Source organism: Neolamprologus brichardi, chromosome 15 (assembly GCF_056152115.1).
Source record: "Neolamprologus brichardi isolate AB-2024 chromosome 15, ASM5615211v1, whole genome shotgun sequence".
Classification (NCBI taxonomy): domain Eukaryota; kingdom Metazoa; phylum Chordata; class Actinopteri; order Cichliformes; family Cichlidae; genus Neolamprologus; species Neolamprologus brichardi.
In genome coordinates this window covers 22,527,601-22,547,907 of record NC_142118.1, presented here as the reverse complement: position 1 = coordinate 22,547,907, position 20,307 = coordinate 22,527,601, and the positions used below count along the sequence as shown (strand labels likewise).

The window sequence follows — 20,307 nt, the reverse complement described above, 5'->3', positions numbered from 1 at the left end:
ATCTGCTGTATGTAATATAACGTTCACTCTGGCGGGAACTTTGTGTGGAACAGACAAGGCAAAAAAAAATAAAAAATCTTAAATCCAACATGATCAACTGATCATGTCAAAGCAATGCAAGACACACCAGTGCACAAATGTGAATCATACAGCAACATCGCACACTACAGCGTCCACTCTACAGGGTTTAATCAACAGACATGACTGTTTGTTGGGTGTTTCGTGCAGTTCAAGCCACTGGAGCAGCTGATGGGAGTGTTTCCTGCCGCCAGCGGTAACTTCCTGCCACCAACATGGAGGAACCTCATGAGCAGTCCGGTAAGTTTCAGGCATGAAACAGCTCAGCAGTATTGCTGCTCTCTGATCTTTTTAGTTGTGGTAGTTGTACCAGTGTCTTTTTGAGTTTTACTTGAAAAATAAAAAAATAATTAATGAAATCACTTCCTTTGATGCAGGATTCCTCGATCATCGACTTTTACCCCGATGACTTTGCCATTGATCTAAACGGCAAGAAATACGCCTGGCAGGGTGAGTCTGTGACATTTAAATAATCTGGACAGAGAGATTTATTACAGCTGTTTTTGTTTAATCTTTATTGTTAATAAATGGAAATATATTTTTAAGCCAACGTTTCATTCGACCCACTTTTTTATTTGATATTAACTATGCGGCTCATTTTGGTATGAAGGGCTCAAATTCCCTGTGCAAACAGCAGAAACTTAAAAAATGTTTCAGTGCGGGAATATAAAGGCTGTGACTTCAAAATAAAAGTTTTAAAAAGGAGAAGATATAACTTGAGTACACATTAAAAATAGATTTAGAGAATGTAATACTGTACTATTACATGATTACACTATTTATTACTGTAAGTGCACTTGTTTTATATCATGGTGCTACTTTCATAGGTGTTGCCTTGTTGCCTTTTGTGGATGAACGTCGGCTGAGGGCGGCTTTGGCTGATGTTTACCCTGACCTCACTCCTGAGGAAAGTGAGTAAAAGCTCGTCGTATCAAATGTAACATCTGGATTTCTCTTTCGGTGAACTTTACCTTCTGTGATAAAGGTCTTTGATGTAAAACTCACTTTATGTTTGTAATTCTGACATTATCACCATAATGCAGTAACAAACCACTCCAATAGCTGGAGTTGGCTGTAGTGTCAAAATGTTAAAGGGTTGCAGTGCTGCCATCTCTGCTCCTCTCCATGTTTGGATAAAGGGTTAAATGGTCTAAATAACTGTGTTATAGTCAGACAGGTGCTTTTTATGTATTTGCATATATATGCAGATATTCTTTTTTCCAGTCATCATCCCCACAACGTACAGTTTGCAGTAGAACCCATATTTACCCTTCTTTTCATTGTTCTGACATAAATGTGGTCATTTATCTTTTTATTTTTCTGTTTTCTAATCATGGGCTTCTCTCCCGTTTACACTCAGACCTGTGTGAGCAGGTTAGCAGTTTGTGAACACTTGTTTTTTCTCTCCTTTCTGACCACACCCGCTTTCTGTCCTCTTTTTTCAGAGAGGAGAAACAGCCTGGGAAGTGACGTGTTGTTTCTGGGGAAGTCTCACCCACTCTTTGACTTCATCCATGAACTGTATCGCACAGAATCTAACGAGGTAAGAAACCCGACGCCGTCAGTAAGCATTCACTTCAGTCAAATCAATCAATCAAAACGTTTTTTATTTACCTTTTTTCATACAATAAAGATTCAACTCAAAGTGCTGTACACATTAAAAACAGAAAATATACAAAAATACACACATGCATCTCCTTGACAACACCCTCTCATCATCCCTGCACCATGACCTATACATAGATATAGACACCCAGCCATCATACAGAAACATTGGAGATAAAAATAAATAAATAAATGAAAGCTAAACATAAAGGCAGGCAATGTGACATAATTATAATAAAAGAGGAAAATGTGAACAAATAATGCAGTGAAAATGTGTCAGTAAATAAATGAAAAGTTAAATAAAATAAATTAATAAAAAACCTCAACTTTAACTTCAATTCAAAGGAAACTCTTTTTAGCTCACACACACACACACACACACACACACACACACAACCCTGTTCAGCTATCCTAGTGAGGACCTTCATTGACACAATGGTTTCCCTAGCCCCTTACCCTAACCATTAAGAATGAAAATGAATGCCTAACCCTAAACCTAACCATAACCCAATTGTAACTCTGACACTAAAACCACATTTTGAGCCTCAAAAAGGCCTTTAAACTTGAGAGGACGGGTGAGTGTGTCAGTCACAGGGATTGGATACAGTATATGCGAAGAGGACCATCGAGGAAAAGGAGAAGAGGAGCAGATAAGTTCAACAGCAATTTCAAAGGAAAAATCTGGATGATCCAGCGGCCCCTAGGACTGTGCAATAAAAACTTCTATGAAAGTTAACTAAATGAAACTTTTTTTTGCAGATTTCGGTCCTCACAAAGATAGCTAGACAGGAACACACACAGAGCCAGCTGTTTTGTGTCTGTAATAACAGTCTTCTTCTGCGGCTCAAACTTTGATATGCTGCTGCGTCACTGTGCTGCAGATGTGCACTGAAGCTGTGCAGGTGTCGCCCGCTTTGAGTTTAGTCTCACTGATTATGCATTTGCAAACCGAAGCAATCGATGCGTAGACTTGCTGGGTAAATACTTCTTAATGAGTGCATCTGAACAGTCAAGCAAGCTTCTGTGTGCTTTGCTTTCAGCGATGAAATGAATTTGATGCGAAGGAAAATTAGTTCATCTAGAGGATTCAGAGTTTCAGAGGCCTCGCAGTCAGACTGAAAGAATAATGCAGGTTTTATTTATCGCTGCGTTCCACGAGAGAAAAGCCTTCATCTCAGAGGACCCTCTTCTCCTGCAGTTACATGAACTTGAACTTTTACGTAGCCCGTCTAGACGACAGGTACAGATTTGATAAATAAATAAAACTGTCAGGTGAGGATGAGATGAACTACTGAAAAACATTTGACAAAAACCTCCTGTGCAGACATGCAGTTTAAAATGAAAAATCTTCCCACCTGACCATCACAGTTTTGGCCACAAAAATTCCTTTTTTTTTCTTTCCTTTTTTTTTTTTGAGGGTCCATTTTAAAATTCCATTATCTGTAAAACTACTTGAAGTAGGTCCTTCACATTTTTAGGGTAAATTTCTGGTTCTATGGCTTTGAGTGTGGACTCAAGTCAACATAGAATGTGGATGCTTGAAGTCCCTGAAATATTTGGATGTGTGATCTCTAACGGCAGACCCGTAGAAAGCAGCTTTTCAGGTAGAGGACTGACGTTTTATTTGCTGCTGCTCATATACAAGGCATGTAACACTAGTTTAGAATATGTGTAATGTATTCACAGAGTCATAGTAACAGATATTTACCCTCAAGAATTTATTTGGAGCTCAAATATTTTCTAGATGATGGTATTTGTGTATGGTATGAGTGTTGCTGCATTAAACTATCATTTATTTGTGGATACAAACTGCAGCTTTGTCTCCATCAGGACACTGAGATCCCTGCAGAGCTGTGCCATGGAATCCAAGGTAGACTAAATCTCGATGACAACCCTATTCTACCAGATAAGTAAGGAACACCGACTTTATTCTCATTTCTCTGCCTCTTGTGCCATGTTGCCACCGCTCTAAGCCAATGGAAGACGAGCTGGGTAAATGTGACATCTGCCTCATGTATTTGTTTTTGGTTATCCTGCAGTACGGTGAGGTCGCCTGTTCCAATGCTGCGAGATATTTCACAGAACACTGCAATCGGGTAAGTCAACACAAACGTCTTTTGTAGCATTGATATTTACTGTACATGTCGGGAAGACTCATTGGATTTAACTTAAAATTCCACCAACAATGACGATGATGTCAAGTATGGCTGGAGGTGAACAAAGAACGGGAAACGCCTTTACAATTGCAGTTAAATGGTCAGATTAAATATTTTTGGCACCAAGTAAAATGTTCAGATTTGTGTAATTTTTTTTACATATTTCTTGGTGATAGTTCACACATGAGGTGTCTTTAATTATTCATGGTCATGTCGTGTTTTTTCCTGTTTAATCCCTTTGTATAAAAATTCCACAACTATTCTTATAAAAAGCAAAAACCTTCCCTGATTTGAATTTGGCTAATGTCCGCTTCAGGTTTGCCTGCTTGTGCCCTTCTGGACTGTATCAAACATTCCTGCTGTTTTTATTTTTCTTTCTTTCTTTTCTCCACTTCCCTCTCTGAAAGTCCAATTCTGCATCTGCAGTGCATGCTGATCTTCATGGTATCAAAGCCACAACCCTTTAATAAAGTTTTACAGTAAAAAGGGAAGTCATATTGAGACAAATGGAGTAAACATGTGCAGCATGGAAGGCACCAAAATAGAGCAAATATTTCTCTATTACAATGCATTGGAATTGGGCATCCCTGATAATCTGATATGTAAAAAGTAAGGTCCTGGTCTCACTGCTGACCTTCTGACCATATGCATTTCCTTTGGGCTTCAACACCACTGACTCGTCCACTGAAAACTGCCATTTGGAGTCAAAGTTGGAGGCCAGATTCTCATCAGCAGTGGTGAAATCTGTTGTCTACAAGTAGCCCAAATTGGATGACCTGAAAAATTTAGATGAGAAAATATTTTATTTTTAAAAATCTCAGTTTTGAGTTGAATCCCAACTTTAACACAGATGTCGCGCAAAAAAACATGACAAACTGTTGCATCCACTTCCAAAATTAAGCTAAAAAATCTGATTCTGATGGACGTTATGACAGACCATCCCAGATTAGTCTTTTTTTTTTCTTATCGTTTTTATTACAAGCTTCACTGATGTCGTCATGTTTCCATTGGTGCTCAAAGCTGTTTGACAGCACATTATTATCGCCTCATAGTTTTGAGCTGTGTGCGCACCATCCCCCCTTTCATTACTGTAATATGAGCCATTCTTCAAGGATGAAAAGACATTTGGGCACGTGTTGAAAATGACTGAGCGAAGTAGGTGAGGGAGGTTAAGAAGAAAATGACAACATTTGAACCATCATGGTCTCAGGATCTCTGTTGAGGCGGAGATTTATTTTGCTTCTCTGAAATTCTTGCTTTAAAAAACTATGAGCTAATGGAACTCTTGTTGTGGTCAGTTGCAAATGATTTTCATTTTCTTTTCAGAGTGAAGTTCAAGGATCCCCAGTATCCAGATGGCTTTGTGTTCAAGGCGGTCCTCCTGCCTGGAGCAAAGTGAGGATTTTTCTTCCTTTTTGCATTTATCTCATGAATTCCTGGTTGAACATTAAAGGCTTTATTCATTTCAGGTGCAGAAATAGTTTTTTCGTTTGCCCTTGTAATCCCTAAAGAATACAGCAGTTACATTCATGTATTTTTCTTATTGTAACAATTCCATGAAAAGACCAAGACCAAGTACGCGTTGATTCATTTCTCAATAGGTTGTGAATGTCTGATTTGTCTCAGGCTCTCAGCATCCTTTAGGTCCGTTTGTTCCTAGAAATTATATAAATCGTTACAACATGTGGTGGCTCTGTTTGCAGAAAGGTAGTTAGTTCTATTGAAGTCTATGGAAAAAGGATTTCAGAGCACCGTTAATATATAACCTTAAAAAAACCTTCCAAATTTGGTTTATGATGTGAATCCCCAGTTTCAAGGCTTATTCAGTACAGAATTGGCCTAGTCAGTGTCTTCATATTAAAGGAAGCTCCTGGAAGAAAGCAGGTAGATGTTAACACTGCAGAAAACGATGGAGAAAAGACACAAGGATGTTGCAGGACTCGACTGTGCAAGTGCTTTGAGACCTTTGACACTGGTATATGCTGATTGAGCAAGATCAGCTCCAGTGCCCAGAGTGATGCAGGAAGTCAGAGCCAGGAAGAACACAGGGGCTGTTCTAAAAAGTTAAAAAAAAAAAAAAAAAAAAAACCTTTGCCGACTAAATCCTCCACTTCTGAAGTTCTCCAGCATGACTTGAAACTGCGAAAATGAGAGAGCAACACTGTGTCACAGACACAGATTCATCCACTTTCATCAACAAGAGCGGTAAAAAAGTGTATTTTCAGCTGTGACAGAGGCGGTAAACTCAGGTGGAGAAAAGGAGAAAAAAAAAGGTTTTTTTTGTTTCTGAAAAATACAGAACTGCACTAAGATCACAATCACAATCCTACAGTTTGTAGGTAAAAATATGAGTCCTTCATCAAATATGAGTCCTCCTACAATTCACTGGCAGCATTTCAGTGGTGTTAAGACCTGGATTTTTTTTTTTTTCTACAAAGGCGTCACTGATAGATTTGAGGGTTTCAGGTAAACACGATGGCACCCTTCCCTCTCTCATATATGTCAATAAAAGGAAACATAATAATGCTGTCTTTCAGGATTCCCAGTAAGGTTCTGAAACCCGAGGACTGGGTGAGAGGGAACGGGCAATCTTGGAGGCCTCAGCTGGGTTTCAACCCAAACAGGCAGCAAGCTCACCTGGACCAGTCTGGCTTCAGGGCTCTGGGGTATGTTTATATTTACATTTTTAATATAACCAATGTTAAAACCATGAATTTCGAGTGAAAATGGTTCAGACTTTTTCCATTCTCACATTCACCTCAGTCAGGCAAATCAGGCCCCGGTTAGTCCAGAAATCGGTAGGTGCGAGGAGAACAGTTGTACAGTGCTGTATTCCTTATTCATATATGATGAGAATCTCAGTCAGGATAATGGAGGCCCTCTACACTCCAGGGATGCATCTCCCCAGACCACAGACCCACTGCCAAACTGGTCATGCTGGGGGATATTGCGGCTGGTATAATGTTCACAATGGCATCTCCCAGCTTTTTCACGTGTGTTACGTGTGTTCATTGTGAACTTGCACAATGGGGCAGTAGTGGTGGACCTATCAGTTATGCCACCCTCAGGGAGTCTGTTCCTGGCCGTCATGTTGCAGGGCTCTTCCTGTTCCTCTGTACAGAGACGAGCAAGATACAGTCCCGCTCTCCTGATATTTCCTTTCCACTTTTGAGACTGTGCTGAGAGACACAGCAAACCTGGAGCTGGACTGTCTGTGCGACCTGAATGAGCCTGAATTCTCCCAGCACTGATGAGGACATTAGCAAAAAGCAAATTGGAGAAAAATGGGTCAGGAGGGATAAGGAGAGAGCAATGGTTTACCTGGAGTTATACAGGTTTTGTATTATACTGTGATGAAAGGGTTTTTTTGTTTGTTTGTTTTTTACAAGCAGTGCATAACCATATCTTTGTTTCAGAGTATTTTCCATGCTTTTATTTTGAACAGCAAACAGTGATGCCTTTTTAATATAACTTTGCATCCTGAAACTTTTTTCATGGTTCATCGGTGGTTTGATCAACTTCGGTAAATACACCTGTCTCTGAAGCTCCTCGCTCTGTGTGATGAGATTATTTTAAAGCATCCAAGTGTGCCTGCCGTGACTCAGTACAGTAGTTTTAAGTATTTTTAAAAACAAAGATGTATTTAAATGTTTACTGCCTCCCCCCCACAGTGGCCCCCATTAACAAGCCATCCTTGATTATGATCTAGGCTCTCTTGTCCACACATTGATATTATCATTAAGGAAATGTGAATAATTGAACATCTGGCACGGCCCAACTGTGGGAATTAATTATGCACAGATTTGAAGAAACATAATGTATTCCTCTCTTCCCCCCCCCCCCCCCCCCCCCCCCCCCCCCCCCCCCCCCCCCCCCCGCTAAAGTAAGTCGTTAATTCAGTGATTCAGGCCGTTATGTGCCTTGATGGGACCACACGGGCAGGTGCGAGCAGGAAAACCTGAAGGAAATGAATTTTTTTATTGCTTTGATTTTTAAATTGTGCAGTTATGGGTGTGTGTGTTCAGTTTAGGAAGAGGCCAGAGGTCATATGACATTTCTGGTAGGACACAGGCTCTTGTGTGGAAAAAGGCCGGGCAGAACAGCTCACTGAATCATTTAACCCTTATGTGTTAAGTGCTTTGGTTTGGTTTGTTTGCAAAATACAACAACAACCTCACCAAATGCCACAACTGTCACACTGACTCATCAAAACTGGACAACAGAAAACTTGGGGGGGAAAAAAAGTTGCCTGGTCTGATGAGTCTCGATTTCTCCTGCCACATTCAGATAGTGACATCAGAATTTGGCATAAACAGCATGAAAGCATGGGTCCATCCTTCCTGGTATCAACAGGTCAGACTGCTGCGGGAGTAATGGTGTGAGGAATTTATTGGTACAGCAAAGCCGGACTTGTTCAGTAACTGTTCAATGCTGTCATTTTAATATGGACCAAAACCTCTGAGCAACGTTTTCGGCACCTTGTTGAATCTGTGCCACAAAGAACTAAGATGGTTCTGACAGCAAAAGGGGATCCAACCTGGTACTATGAAAAGTGTGCCGAGGTAGGGTGGCCAGTGAGTGTATGGTGGAAAGTTTTAAAAGTAATTCAGTGTTACTCTGGCATTTGCTCTTCTCTTCTATCTTCTATCCTGCATTTAAATAAAAAAACAGTGTTATCAAACATAATTGATGAGTAATGCTAAGACTAAAAAGCTGAAAGCAGCAATCTTCTTCCTTTGTTTTATATTCAGCATATTCAGACCATTTTTACCCACTTCAGTCTCCAGACACTGCCCAGACATTAAGGTTAATACCGGGTGTGTGTAAAGGTTACAATGGAACTTTCTTTATTTTTAAATTAGTTTTTTAACATCATAGCTTCTTCTTCTCTCTTCAGCCACAATCTGAACAGAAGCCAACAAGGTGGAGGACAATACAGCAGCACTCCACCGCCAAGCAGCTACAACCAAGGAGGCTACCGACCTTCACACAGCGGTGGCCATCAGTCTTTTCAACGTAAGACACACACACAAACACACACTGATGTAATGCAAGGCCTTATTTTTGCCCTACTCAGTGTTTAACCGAACATTTTTCTTTGTTCAGAAACCAGTAAAGATATTTTTAATGGTCTTTAACAATAAAAAAAGGATCCACAATGAATTTTACAGAAACAAGGGTTAGTGCATTAGCATTAGCAACCCCACCAGCAAACATCCATTTAACTTTGTCTCACAGTTTTTGTCAAAGCCTCACAAGTTTGAAAACCGCAGCCCTAACCTTAAGCCCCCTGAATCATCTTTAAAGCCCCCTCGATTGGCCACTATCTTAAAAAAATGTCCTCAATATGAAGATGGAACATTTCTGGTTCATAAATAGTTCACAAAATTCAGTGTGATTCAGAAAGATGTATTTAAGGCTGTTTGCATCAATATAAAAGCAAATAAAATTGTAGATGAGTGTTTATTTAAAATTTATTCCATACCGGAGAGCCAGAAAGACTCATTTTACAATTTAACAATCCAAGGCCTCAAAAAAGCAACTGTGTAGGCCGACGAAAGAGCCAGTCCTGCAGTAAGTCCTCTTTTAAGTAAAACACAGTGTGAGATGCATTACACTCAAGACTCTAACGTGTTCATGGATTGGGGACATGCTGTTTCATAGTCCAGCACTCCTGCTTCGCCCTGTCCTATCCTGTTACCAATAATTTGATCTTCTTAAAAAATAATAATTACAATATTTTAGACTTAGAAATAAAGACAAAAATCTTCATGGCTCTTTTTTTTCTTTATTAAAATTCTCAACAAATCCAAAGCATCCTGGAAAGTTTGGTCAAATGTGACTTTACCAAAGGAATAAAGTGATTTTAGTAATTTAAAAGTGATCTTGGAGCATTTTAATATTTTCAGTCTTTATTTTCATTTTTTAGATTAATTTTGGATTCATTCTAATTAAGAAAGTGCAAATATTTTTCAAGTGTAGTTTTTTAAAACGTTTCTTTATCCCTTCTCTACACAAATAAACAACAATTTTCTAATCTAAAAATTAAAAGTATTTACATCTGAGTTTACCACACTGAGAGTAAATCTGACAACACACGCAGATCAAAGTTTGGTCAAAAGTAAGTGGACCTCATCAAACTGCTGCTGTAAGGTCACTGATGAGCGTTTGAAATTGGGTGAATTGTTGAGTTTGCTGCTGTAACCTTGAGCTCAAAAAATCAATTGATGTTTTGCTTTAATGCACCCCCACCAACAGTACCTGCTCCATTAAATTCAGTAAAAACTTTCTTTTGGCGTTCCTCTCTGGAATGCTCTCTTTTTCTTTGCACATTCCGACGGCCTTGCTTTTCATGACAGAGCGTAAAGCTTTCATCACGAGGCTTTGACATTCACGTGTTATTCTAAATATTTTTATCCCTTTAGCAGAGACGAAGAAAAGCTAAAATGTTCAGCAAAAGGTAAAATGCCTCTTCAGGTGGATTTCAAAGAACTGTAGTCATGTTAAAAAGGAAGTGTGACCTCTTTAAGTTGTAAATTTTACATATCCAGTCTGTTAAATATATCATACGTCTCATCTGTAGACCTTAGATGAACAACAGCACACGACAGATCACACCAGAAGCAGTGTGTTTGAATCTTAGCAGAGTGATCTGAACAAAAAACAAGACTTGTGGTCTGATGTCCTTTGGCCTGCAAATACCTCACACCAGCTGTCAGCACAGAGGTGTTGATCCGGGCACCTTGCAGTCATTGAGGCGACTTTGAACTTCTCTGTATACCAAAGTATTTTAGAGTCAAATGTGAGGCCATCTGCCTGACAGCTGAAGCTTGGTCAGAACTAGGTGGTGCACGAGGTGTTTCTACAAGCTGCTTAATCATGGGGTGGAATTCGTTTTGTAGTATGTAGAAGTTGTACTTTCTTTTTCCCATTATTATCCATTTTATGCTAGGCAAGATTGGCTCTGATATTTTCTAGGTCAGCTGGTGGTTGGTTCTTTCTTTGGTTTTGAGCCTTCTTTAAGTGACTTTTTCTTCTTCAAGTAACGTCTCTGACTATACATCGCCATCCATCCATCCATCCATCCATCTTCATCCGCTTTATCCGGGGCCGGGTCGCGGGGGCAGCAGCCTAAGCAAAGAGGCCCAGACCTCCCTCTCCCCAGCCACCTCCTCCAGCTCATCCGGGGGAACACCAAGGCGTTCCCAGGCCAGCCGAGAGATATAATCTCTGTAGCGTGTCCTGGGTCTGCCCCGGGGCCTCCTCCCGGTGGGACATGCCTGGAACACCTCACCCAGGAGGCGCCCAGGGGGCATCCTTACCAGATGCCCAAACCACCTCAGCTGGCTCCTTTCGATGTGGAGCAGCAGCGGCTCTACTCTGAGCCCCTCCCGGATGGCCGAACTTCTCACCCTATCTCTAAGGGAGATGCCAGCCACCCTTCGGAGGAAGCTCATTTCCGCCGCTTGTATCCGCGATCTCGTCCTTTCGGTCACTACCCACAGCTCGTGGCCATAGGTGAGGGTAGGGACGCCATCATTATAAATAGTTGTCCCTCAAAGTGGATTAAATGTGTGTATGAAGCCATTTTGAATTTCTTTTTTCAACTGGCAGAAGAAGGCGGCGACTGCTGCAGTGAACCATTCATGTCACGATGATTTAAGCAATTTATTGGTTATTTGTACCACATGGCACAAAAAGGAGGAAGATGCATCTTTTCTAGGTTGTTTTTGAGCGAATCAGCTGTGAATAAAAAAAGTAATTGATCTTAAAAATGACGTCTTAATTTTCCACCGATGGACTGATGTAGTTACTGACTAATCAGGTCACATCTGGAACGGACACCGTTGCCATTTCACTCTGAGGAAATTGGGCGCTGCAGCTGCCAAACGGAGACACAAATAATTGTGTTATATGATTATGTTCATCACATGCAGTTGAACAGCTCGTCACATATGGAGGCAGAATCCGTCTCCCAGTTCCTAATCACGGTCTGTGCTCGGCCTCGGCCCTGGCCCCGCGGTCCTCTGCCAGCTCTCCTCCAGTTTGACTTTGATGTGCCAATTTGCAAGTAGATGAATAATCTCATCTGCCCACTGATGGCGTGCGGGGGAGTCTCGGCTATTCTGGTGGCACTTGATGCAAATGGGGGGCTTTTGGCTCCTCCGGATTGCGGCAGCACCTCCCTTGGCCTCTGCTGCTCGTTCTTAGTGTTAAACTTGCCAATTAGCAGCCCGGGATGTTCACCACCCCCAGCTCTATATTTGTCCTATCATTCACGGAGAGATTATTTCAATAAAGGGAATCATTTTAAATCCTGCTCGTCCGGTTCTGGTGACACAGGATGATTTTTATTGTATCAGCTTGAAGTACCTGAAATAGAAATATGTCATTGACAAAGGTAGCGTTTATATTTTATTCGATTTTTACATTTTCTTTTTCCTCCTGAAGTTTTAAAGCTTTTCTGTGCTCAGTTTTGAATTAATGCGGGTGTGTTAATCTCAGTTTCACTAAAGACCAATCTGCAAATGTACTGCTCATTTAAAAAAAAAAAAAAAGTTAATGGCACACTCGATCATGGTATCACACAGAGTCAGCTAAACTTCAGGGGGGTATCGATATGTCACGTTATGAAACACAAACCATTGTGAATTTATTTCACCACCTTTGGCTCCCTTGCAGTGAAATTCTGTGTCCTGCTCACTGCTGGTGGTGTGACACGGTATCTGCAGCCCATGCAGGTTGCACAGGGACTCCAGCTCCTCCAGGATGGGGGTGCATCCTTAAATGCTATTTGCGAAGGTTTGCTGTGTCTGTCAGCACAGCCTCAAGAATGTGAGGAGATACTAGGAAAGTGGGCGTTACATGATGAGAGCTGGACAGGGCTGTAGGAGAGCATCAACCCAGCAGGAGGACGAATATCTGCTCCTTTGTGGAAGGAGGAGCAGAGGAACACTGTCAGAGCTCTACAAAATGACTTCCAGCATGTTTCTGACAAAACTGTCAGAGTCAGACTCCTTGAGTGAGGCACCAGGGCCTCACATCCTTTAGTGGGACCGACACTCGGAGCCCAGCACCGTGGAGCTCAATTGGCATTTGCTCAAGAACACCAGAACAGGCAGATCCACCGATGGCGCCTAGAGCACATGTCACAAATGCCACACTGTCTGCAGACGTTTTGATATCTGTGATAATGCGTCAGATTGACCCCGTCCCTGACCGCAGAGATCTTAGTTGCAACATGATTGCCGAATTGCCAGAGTTAATTCTTGAAGGACTTCGACACGATTTCATATGTGTGCCAGTGTGTAGCTGATATTCTTTGAAAACAGAGGTTGACTGACTGTGAGTGGATGGACGATCTTCTGGTTATGTTCCATTTAGATGTTTTCAGTCCCTTGCCTCAGGTGAAATTGGCTGCCTTCAGTGTTAGCTCACCTTTTGTGCTATTCTGTGTTGACTGGCTTGCTTATATCTAGACCTGCAAAGTTTATTGAGCACCTGAAGTGATTCCAGCATAAAATGTGCTCTGAGTTTCATCCGTGTGGAGCAAAATAAGATTTGTATATAAAGTGTGGATTTTTTTCTTTCATAAGAGGTGATTAAATTATTTGTTCATCTCTTCTGATTCTTTTTAACTTTTATGGTAAAAACTGAACATGGTCCAGTTCTAATATCAGCGACTCCTGGAATGTGATTATCCACACAAGTAGGCCTTATTCTGCAGCAGGAGGCCAGAGGCTTGCTTTTGTCCTGGTAACACTTTCTCAGGGCCAATCCTCTGCTCGCCCAGTAATCACTGCAGGCTTTGCTGGGCTTTTGTGTGGTGGCTTTGCTTGGTTGCTGATTAGTGTTGTGGGAGACCGGGGGCCGATAATGAGACTGTCGAGTGGCTCCGCTGGACACTGGCCCCCTCTGATAAAAGCATCCGGGAGGCTCCAGTGCCATTGGGTGTGTGATGTGCTCTGAAGAGGGTTGAAACCAAAGTTAACTTGCCCCTTTGACGACGTGGCTACCTCCTGCGGTGATGTGTCAACACGCAGCCTCTGAAACATGCTGCTGGGCTTTGTGTGCCACAGCCAAACCAGCTGGTGTTTAATAACCAGCCAGGGGAGTCTCTGCTGGTGGCCATTATTGTCTTGACATGCAGTGACACCAAATTTTAACCAGAGCAGCAAAGTAACTGTTTGATCCAGCAGCCACAGTGGCCGATAAGCCTCCCAAAGTCCACTTCAGAGTAGCAGCTACACATAATGGCTGCTCACACAGGCTGGTGGATCGACAGTCATTGGATTTTATGTGGCCTCGAGTATTTTTGTTCTTTATGTTTCTCTAAAGGTTTTCGAGTTGTGGTGGAGAACATTTTTATGTAAACAAAATTATTATTATTATTATTATTATTATTATTATTATTATTGTTATTATTAATGAAGATTAGCTTTATGTCCACTTTAACGTAAACTCTGTAACCTCAGAAATGTAGGTGTAAAAACCTGTTTGCATTTTCACACATGCACTCCAGATATGAACTTTAGTAGTCATCCGGGAGATGGTGCACGTTGGCCCAGATGCTAAATTGTCATTAAGGTTATTGTCAGGTGAATTCTGTGGTACATGTGATAGATGGCAACTTCACACTGATGGTTTAAGACCTGATGGTAATGAAGAACTCTCTGAACTTGCATTGTTTCTAATGGCCAGCTGGGGCGACTCCTGTGGCTGGGAAAAGACTCATGGTAGTCTATTGGGAAAATAGCCCCAGGCTTTTTAAAATCACCATTACACCTTTGATGTCTGCAAATCCACTATGGTCTGCTTGGGTCCCAGTGATCTAATTTGCCATCTGGTGGTTAGCATGAGAGTTCATCATGACGTCCATGTTCTTGCCTGTTTTTTGTGACCACATGAAGCTCCCAGGCTTCTGACTTCAAGCGGACTTTAAAGACATATAACAAGAATGACTGCTCAGCCGTCCACAGTCAGAACCTGCCCCCCGTGATGGAAACGGCTGTTTTTCTCAAAAATACATTTACTCCTTATTGAGTAAGTTATTCCTTGTAAGCACGAACTATAATAAAAAAGAACCCACTGAGGTTGCAGAGGCCGTGTGACATAGCCAGAGCAACCGGTGGTATAATCGTGAAACAAAAAGGACTTAAAACAAACTAGTGAAAATCACGTATCCTAAACAGACAAAATAAAATACAGCTCATTTGAAATTCATCTACTCATGTAGTAGTAAGCTAATGGTATGATTGCAGTTCTGGCTGGATTTTAACCAGAGCGTCACAAATCTGCTTGAAACTGTCAATAACAAGTTTTACTCTAATTTTTCTACCAGTTATTTTGGGCTTGACAAATTAGTGCAGATTTTGGTGGCTAATGTATGATTTACATATTTAAATATAACATTTTGTGGCATCTTTCCTTGACGTATTGGTGAATGTATAAATTACCAGGTCCTCGTGATTCTGCATGTATGTCTGTCCCAGTAAAATGCTCTTATTCTGATTCCAGCCATGTCGCAGTCATTTGTCTTTTTTTTCTTTCTTCTGAAATTACCTCTCGGTTTGTGGAGCAGCAGCAGGAGCAGGTCGCTAAAGTTTTGTCCAACTAATAGAAAAGTTACTGTCCTCCTTCTGGGATCTGAGTGAACTAGTCGCTGAACTAATTGAAGCGATGTGGAGAGAGACGTTTAGTTGTTTAGCGCGCTTGTAATCCCTGCATTAATACAGTGGATGCAGCGCGTTTTAAGGATTTAAAGCGTAATCCTTTGTTGGCTTTTGTCCGGCGCAGACTGGAAGTCTATACACTTTCAGATCATTGTTAATTAAGGAGATTGACAGGTGTCCACTTGTAATTCTCTCTTTTGAATCATCGCTGGTGATGGGGGGGAGGCCAGAGGGTTGTGGAGTTATAATTGGAGCCCAACTGGGTGGTCCACTTAAAGTTTGTTGGTGGAGGAGATAATCAAACATGAAAACTGAATGACAAAAACAAAATAAGAATGTGTCAGCAGCAGTCTGCCTGCTTGCTGCTAATTGTGTGTTTTACTGCTTTTTGCTGTGGTCAGCAGAGAACGGCTGCAGGATTTCCCACTTGCCTTTAGTTGATCAGGTGATTCTGATTAATTTGTTTGTTTGTTTGTTTGTTTTTATCTGCATCAGTTGGCTGGAGATCTTATCAGCATCCCAAACTCAGGATTTCTATCTGATTGCCAGACATCCCCCAGTATTGTCAGGCAGATTTTATTTATTCTACTAATCCAACAGGACGTTTTCAGTGGCAGATTATTGTCCTGTTGTGATCCTAAAGTGGGTACTAACATGTCTGGAGTTTAGAGTTTACAAATTAGTGTCATTTTAAATATTTGAGGCGCTTTGAAGTTAAAATTTAAACACAATGATTAAAACTAGCAAAAAGAGTCTGGTTTGGTGCTGCTCAGAGCTTTGCAGACCCACATCTATATGTTGGAAAAATATGTGCAGAAGATGGTAACGCCAGCTACTCGCATGCCTGTTAGTGTAGTTGTTGCTTATGTAGCTTTGCCCCAGTGCAGTGTCATAATCTTTTTTGCAATGTTTGATTTTTTTGAGTGTTTTCCTCTTTGTCTTTATCTCCGCTGATTCACTTCTCCTGTATTTTTCAAGCCAACCATTGAACCAATGACCGTGTCAATACCTTGAGGCTACATTCTCTTGGCTTTTTGAAGCCTCTCCATTGGCCTTATTCCCATAATTCCTCACTCTGTTTAGCCAAAGAGCTACAGAAACTGATGCTAATGTCCATGTAAGATTTTAAGTTAATCTCTCCATCACACTGTGATTGACTCGGCGGTGTTTTAAACTACATGCTGATGTCAGCATGTTAGTGGGGTCACAGTGACGGCGCTATTGAATGCTGACATTGGCTAATTAGCATTAAAACTAAACTTATAGAAGATATTGGAGAGAATGCCTTCTGCTTATGAGACCTTATGACTGGACTTGGTGTTTCAGGTCATCTGGAAATTGAGGTCAACTCGTCATGTGGTTTTTATTGCTGAAAACTAATTTTAATAGGTTCACTTTTTCTTTGTCTTTCTCGGTTGTCTTTGTCTTTGTTTACATCTGAAATGTGTATAAAAGTGTGTATGTTGGATGGTGTGACTCTGCGTCTGTATGCTGGAACATGTCTACTTAATGTGTGGTTTGAATCTAACTTTGAAGCCCTTTGTAAATGTGTTTTCAAAAGTGTCTTACAAGTTGTTGTTATGAATGTTATTATTGCTATTGTTATTACTGTTATGTCGTAAACCAGAGAAACCTATTACTGTCTAGTTTGTTATATGTAACTTGTACCAAGAAGTGTAAAGAGGACTAAAGGAAAACAGTTTAGGACATAGTTGCCATCACACATTTTATTTCCTTTTAAATTAGCCTCAATAAAGCCCAAAAATGAAATGTACAGTTGTTAGGGGATAAACTGCATCACTTTCATAGTTCAGAGTGTTTCAGGGGTTCTACAGAGAAAACATGAACAAAAAATGTCAGGGTCCACCAACATCCTCCTCCAACAGATCCTCACTTTGCTCCTGGATGTGTGAAGTATTAACAGTAGCTTAGGTTTTTGTCACCCAGCAATGAGGTTTTAGCCAAATTCATTTCAGCAACGTTGTATCAAACCCATACGTTTTTAAGTTTTAGCATCATTTATTCAAATGCAGTCGGTATTTTGTGCTGATTGCATGCTGAGAAAAACAGGAAAGCTTCTTTCAAACAAGGTTAACACAGGTTCGCCGTCTTTACAATGCAGACTGAGCATGTCAAATTATTAATTCAGGTGTTCGGTCACATCACTGAGCCTGTTTATGAACAAATATTAATGCCCCCACTCTCATCTAATACCCACACTCCCAGACACTCCTGCGAATTCATCCAAGTCCATAATTTTTTCTTTACTCCGACTTTAAAGCTTCCAGGTTTGTAAACGTGAGCCTCTGGGTCCTTTTTCACAGCACCCTTCACCCACCCCGGGGCTGAGCCACTCAGCAGGCCTGCCCCTATAAACAAACAGCCCCACGGCTCGCAGCTGGCCATCGCCTTGGCAACAGTGAATCTGGAAGAAGCCGTTCCCCCCCCTTTTTTTTTTTTTTTTTTTTTAATTTTTTTTTAAAGTGTGTCTTTGTGAAGGGCTTGCAGCGATGGAACCAGGGTACTTGAGGCGTCGACAATGCTGCCGGCTGAATGCTTATTTCATTTTCTGAACAAAAAATGCAAATGTGGTGCTCCCGCTCCCTCCTCGCATGTGTCTCCCCTCTCCACTCTTCCAGAGCCCAGTGTGATTCGACGTTTGTAAAATCCTAATTTTATCATGGCAACTGATTCGTTCTGTGTGCAGAACAGAAATGAAGGAGTTGGTGTTTTTTTTTCTTTTTCTTTTTTTGGTTAAATTCTGTTTCTTTATTTTGTTTTTTAATCTCTGGGGATTAAGCAGGCATAGGGCGGGTTAATTAGTATCCACATTTAATGTCAAAGCCTTCTGCGTTTGGCTTTTACACAGTCAAACTGAAGGATTCTCTCAGGTTTTATAACAGTTCAACTCAGTGAAAGTCGCCCGTTGATGTGAATCTGACACATTTTATCATTTAAACTGAATCACAAAAGCACACCAAACACCACCTCCTCGCTGCTTAGTTGTACGTTGAGTTAAAGGCCTTCAGATGCAGCTCACTGAAGCTCCGTGCTTCTTAAAAAGATTTGAGCAGAACCACTCACAAGCATGTCTTTTGTTCCCTGCAGATTCCAGGCAGAACAGTCTGATGGGAGCACCTCCCTCCTTCCACCAGCCCCAGTTTCCAAGGTGAGTGTGCTCTTTGTGAACCTGCATTAACTGGTTTTCGTGGGAAGTAAAGTTCGCACTTAACATGCTAACTTCACCTGTGTCGATGGATACGAGCAGCTTTTTGTGGTGGTTTGTCCTGGACTTTGTCCTCCACTCGTCTCTAATGTTCCTCAGATTTGTGTGTTTTATTGGTGTGAGTCATGTGTGAATTAAACATGCCCAGGCCTGTGTGGTCTCCACATTTCCAGCCTTTCCGCTCTGCCTTCCCTCCGTTGGGGGGCTCTGTCCGAATTAAGATTTTTTCTTGTCGCTCTAAAACAAATTTCTCTCGAGGAGGTTTGTGCAACTTAATGAGGCATCACTAATGCTGTTGGCGACCGCGGCGTTTCCCTGCACCTCGGCCTGGCCCGCACAGACTGGCTATTGATTCTGGCTCCAGACCTCTCCAAAGTCCTAATCAGGTTCTCTCGTTCAACTTTTCAGGCCTATTGTGGCTCCGTGTCACCTCAGGTCAGTAGTTATTAGCGGCGACTGAAAACAGTTTCTTTAACTACTCAGGACAGGACCAAATGAAATGCAGGAGGAACTTGGAGAGAGGGGATTATGGATTCCAGCGCTCGGTTAAGTCCGCCGCTGGCCAGAGTGTGACATGGTTCAGTAATGAGGGATGGGGCTGCCGCTCTGTTTCTGCTCTCTTCATTGTTCCTCAGAAGAGACTTTAATATCGCCGCTGGATCGGCACATTGTCCGGTGGCCGTTTGGAGGGCCGCAGCGTACTGGCTCTGCACTCGGTCCCACAGACGCAGCGCGGCCGCCTCAATTCCGGAGTGAGGGCGACTCGGGCCATATGGGAATATGGTTCATTTCATTTCATGTGCATCGATGCTAAGTCGTCTCTGAGGAGAGGCCGTTTTGACTCTTTGACAGCTCGATCCCTCGGTAAACTCGAGTCGATGGGGATTTTAAGGAGGCCACTTCAAAGCAGAATTGGAAACTGACTTTTTGGATCAGTCGGGTGGAAATTCTCCAAACATGAATTAATCTTAACTTCTTAAGTTTATGAAGTTGGTCAAAGCCAAATTATTTTTTTCTCCTCATTTTAATGAATAAAAGATTCAGACTGCTGCAAAGAATACACAGGTTGTCCTTTTGTGGTTTTCATTTATTGCTTTAATCAAACAATGTGCAGATAAAACAGGTTCTCGATCAGTAAGTGAAAAATGGACTAAAATGTCCTGCTTCTCGTCTTTTTGTCTGCAGGTTCACACAAATACACGTTTACTAATAAAAGGTTTTAAACTGTTCAGAAGGTTTTTTCAGAATTTGAAGCCCACAGCGATGCTGCTTTTACTCCCTCCACACTTTTGTAAATTGTAAAGCCACTGCATCATTCAGCTATTTATGGAACAGGACGGCTCGGCGCTCTGATTCAGGAGGCCAAACCAGCAGGAAATTAGAGTCTGTGTTAACCCAGTGCACATACAGCGGTGACTGATTTTAGACTGCTGTAATTAGTGAGCGTAAGTGGACGGCTATCAGCCGAACACCTGAAAATAAGTCGTAATAATTCTGTGGATTCTTTTTTAATTTAACTCGTGATTTTAGGCTGTTTTGTTAATATGATATAAAACCCAGTGGTTGAAGC

The 20,307-nt window shown here is 41.5% G+C and overlaps 1 protein-coding gene across 1 annotated transcript in view; it reads left to right on the top strand.

Annotated features, from left to right (window-relative positions):
• The window catches only part of xrn2 (5'-3' exoribonuclease 2), a 43,686-nt gene that overhangs the window by 20,108 nt on the left and 3,271 nt on the right, over window positions 1-20,307 (top strand). The window contains exons 21-30 of the mRNA XM_035908940.2: window positions 229-318; window positions 456-528; window positions 906-989; window positions 1,524-1,621; window positions 3,514-3,593; window positions 3,723-3,779; window positions 5,166-5,234; window positions 6,377-6,505; window positions 8,737-8,855; window positions 18,620-18,680. Of these exons, the coding sequence (XP_035764833.2) occupies window positions 229-318; window positions 456-528; window positions 906-989; window positions 1,524-1,621; window positions 3,514-3,593; window positions 3,723-3,779; window positions 5,166-5,234; window positions 6,377-6,505; window positions 8,737-8,855; window positions 18,620-18,680 (860 nt within the window). The remainder of the gene's footprint in view (window positions 1-228; window positions 319-455; window positions 529-905; window positions 990-1,523; window positions 1,622-3,513; window positions 3,594-3,722; window positions 3,780-5,165; window positions 5,235-6,376; window positions 6,506-8,736; window positions 8,856-18,619; window positions 18,681-20,307) is intronic.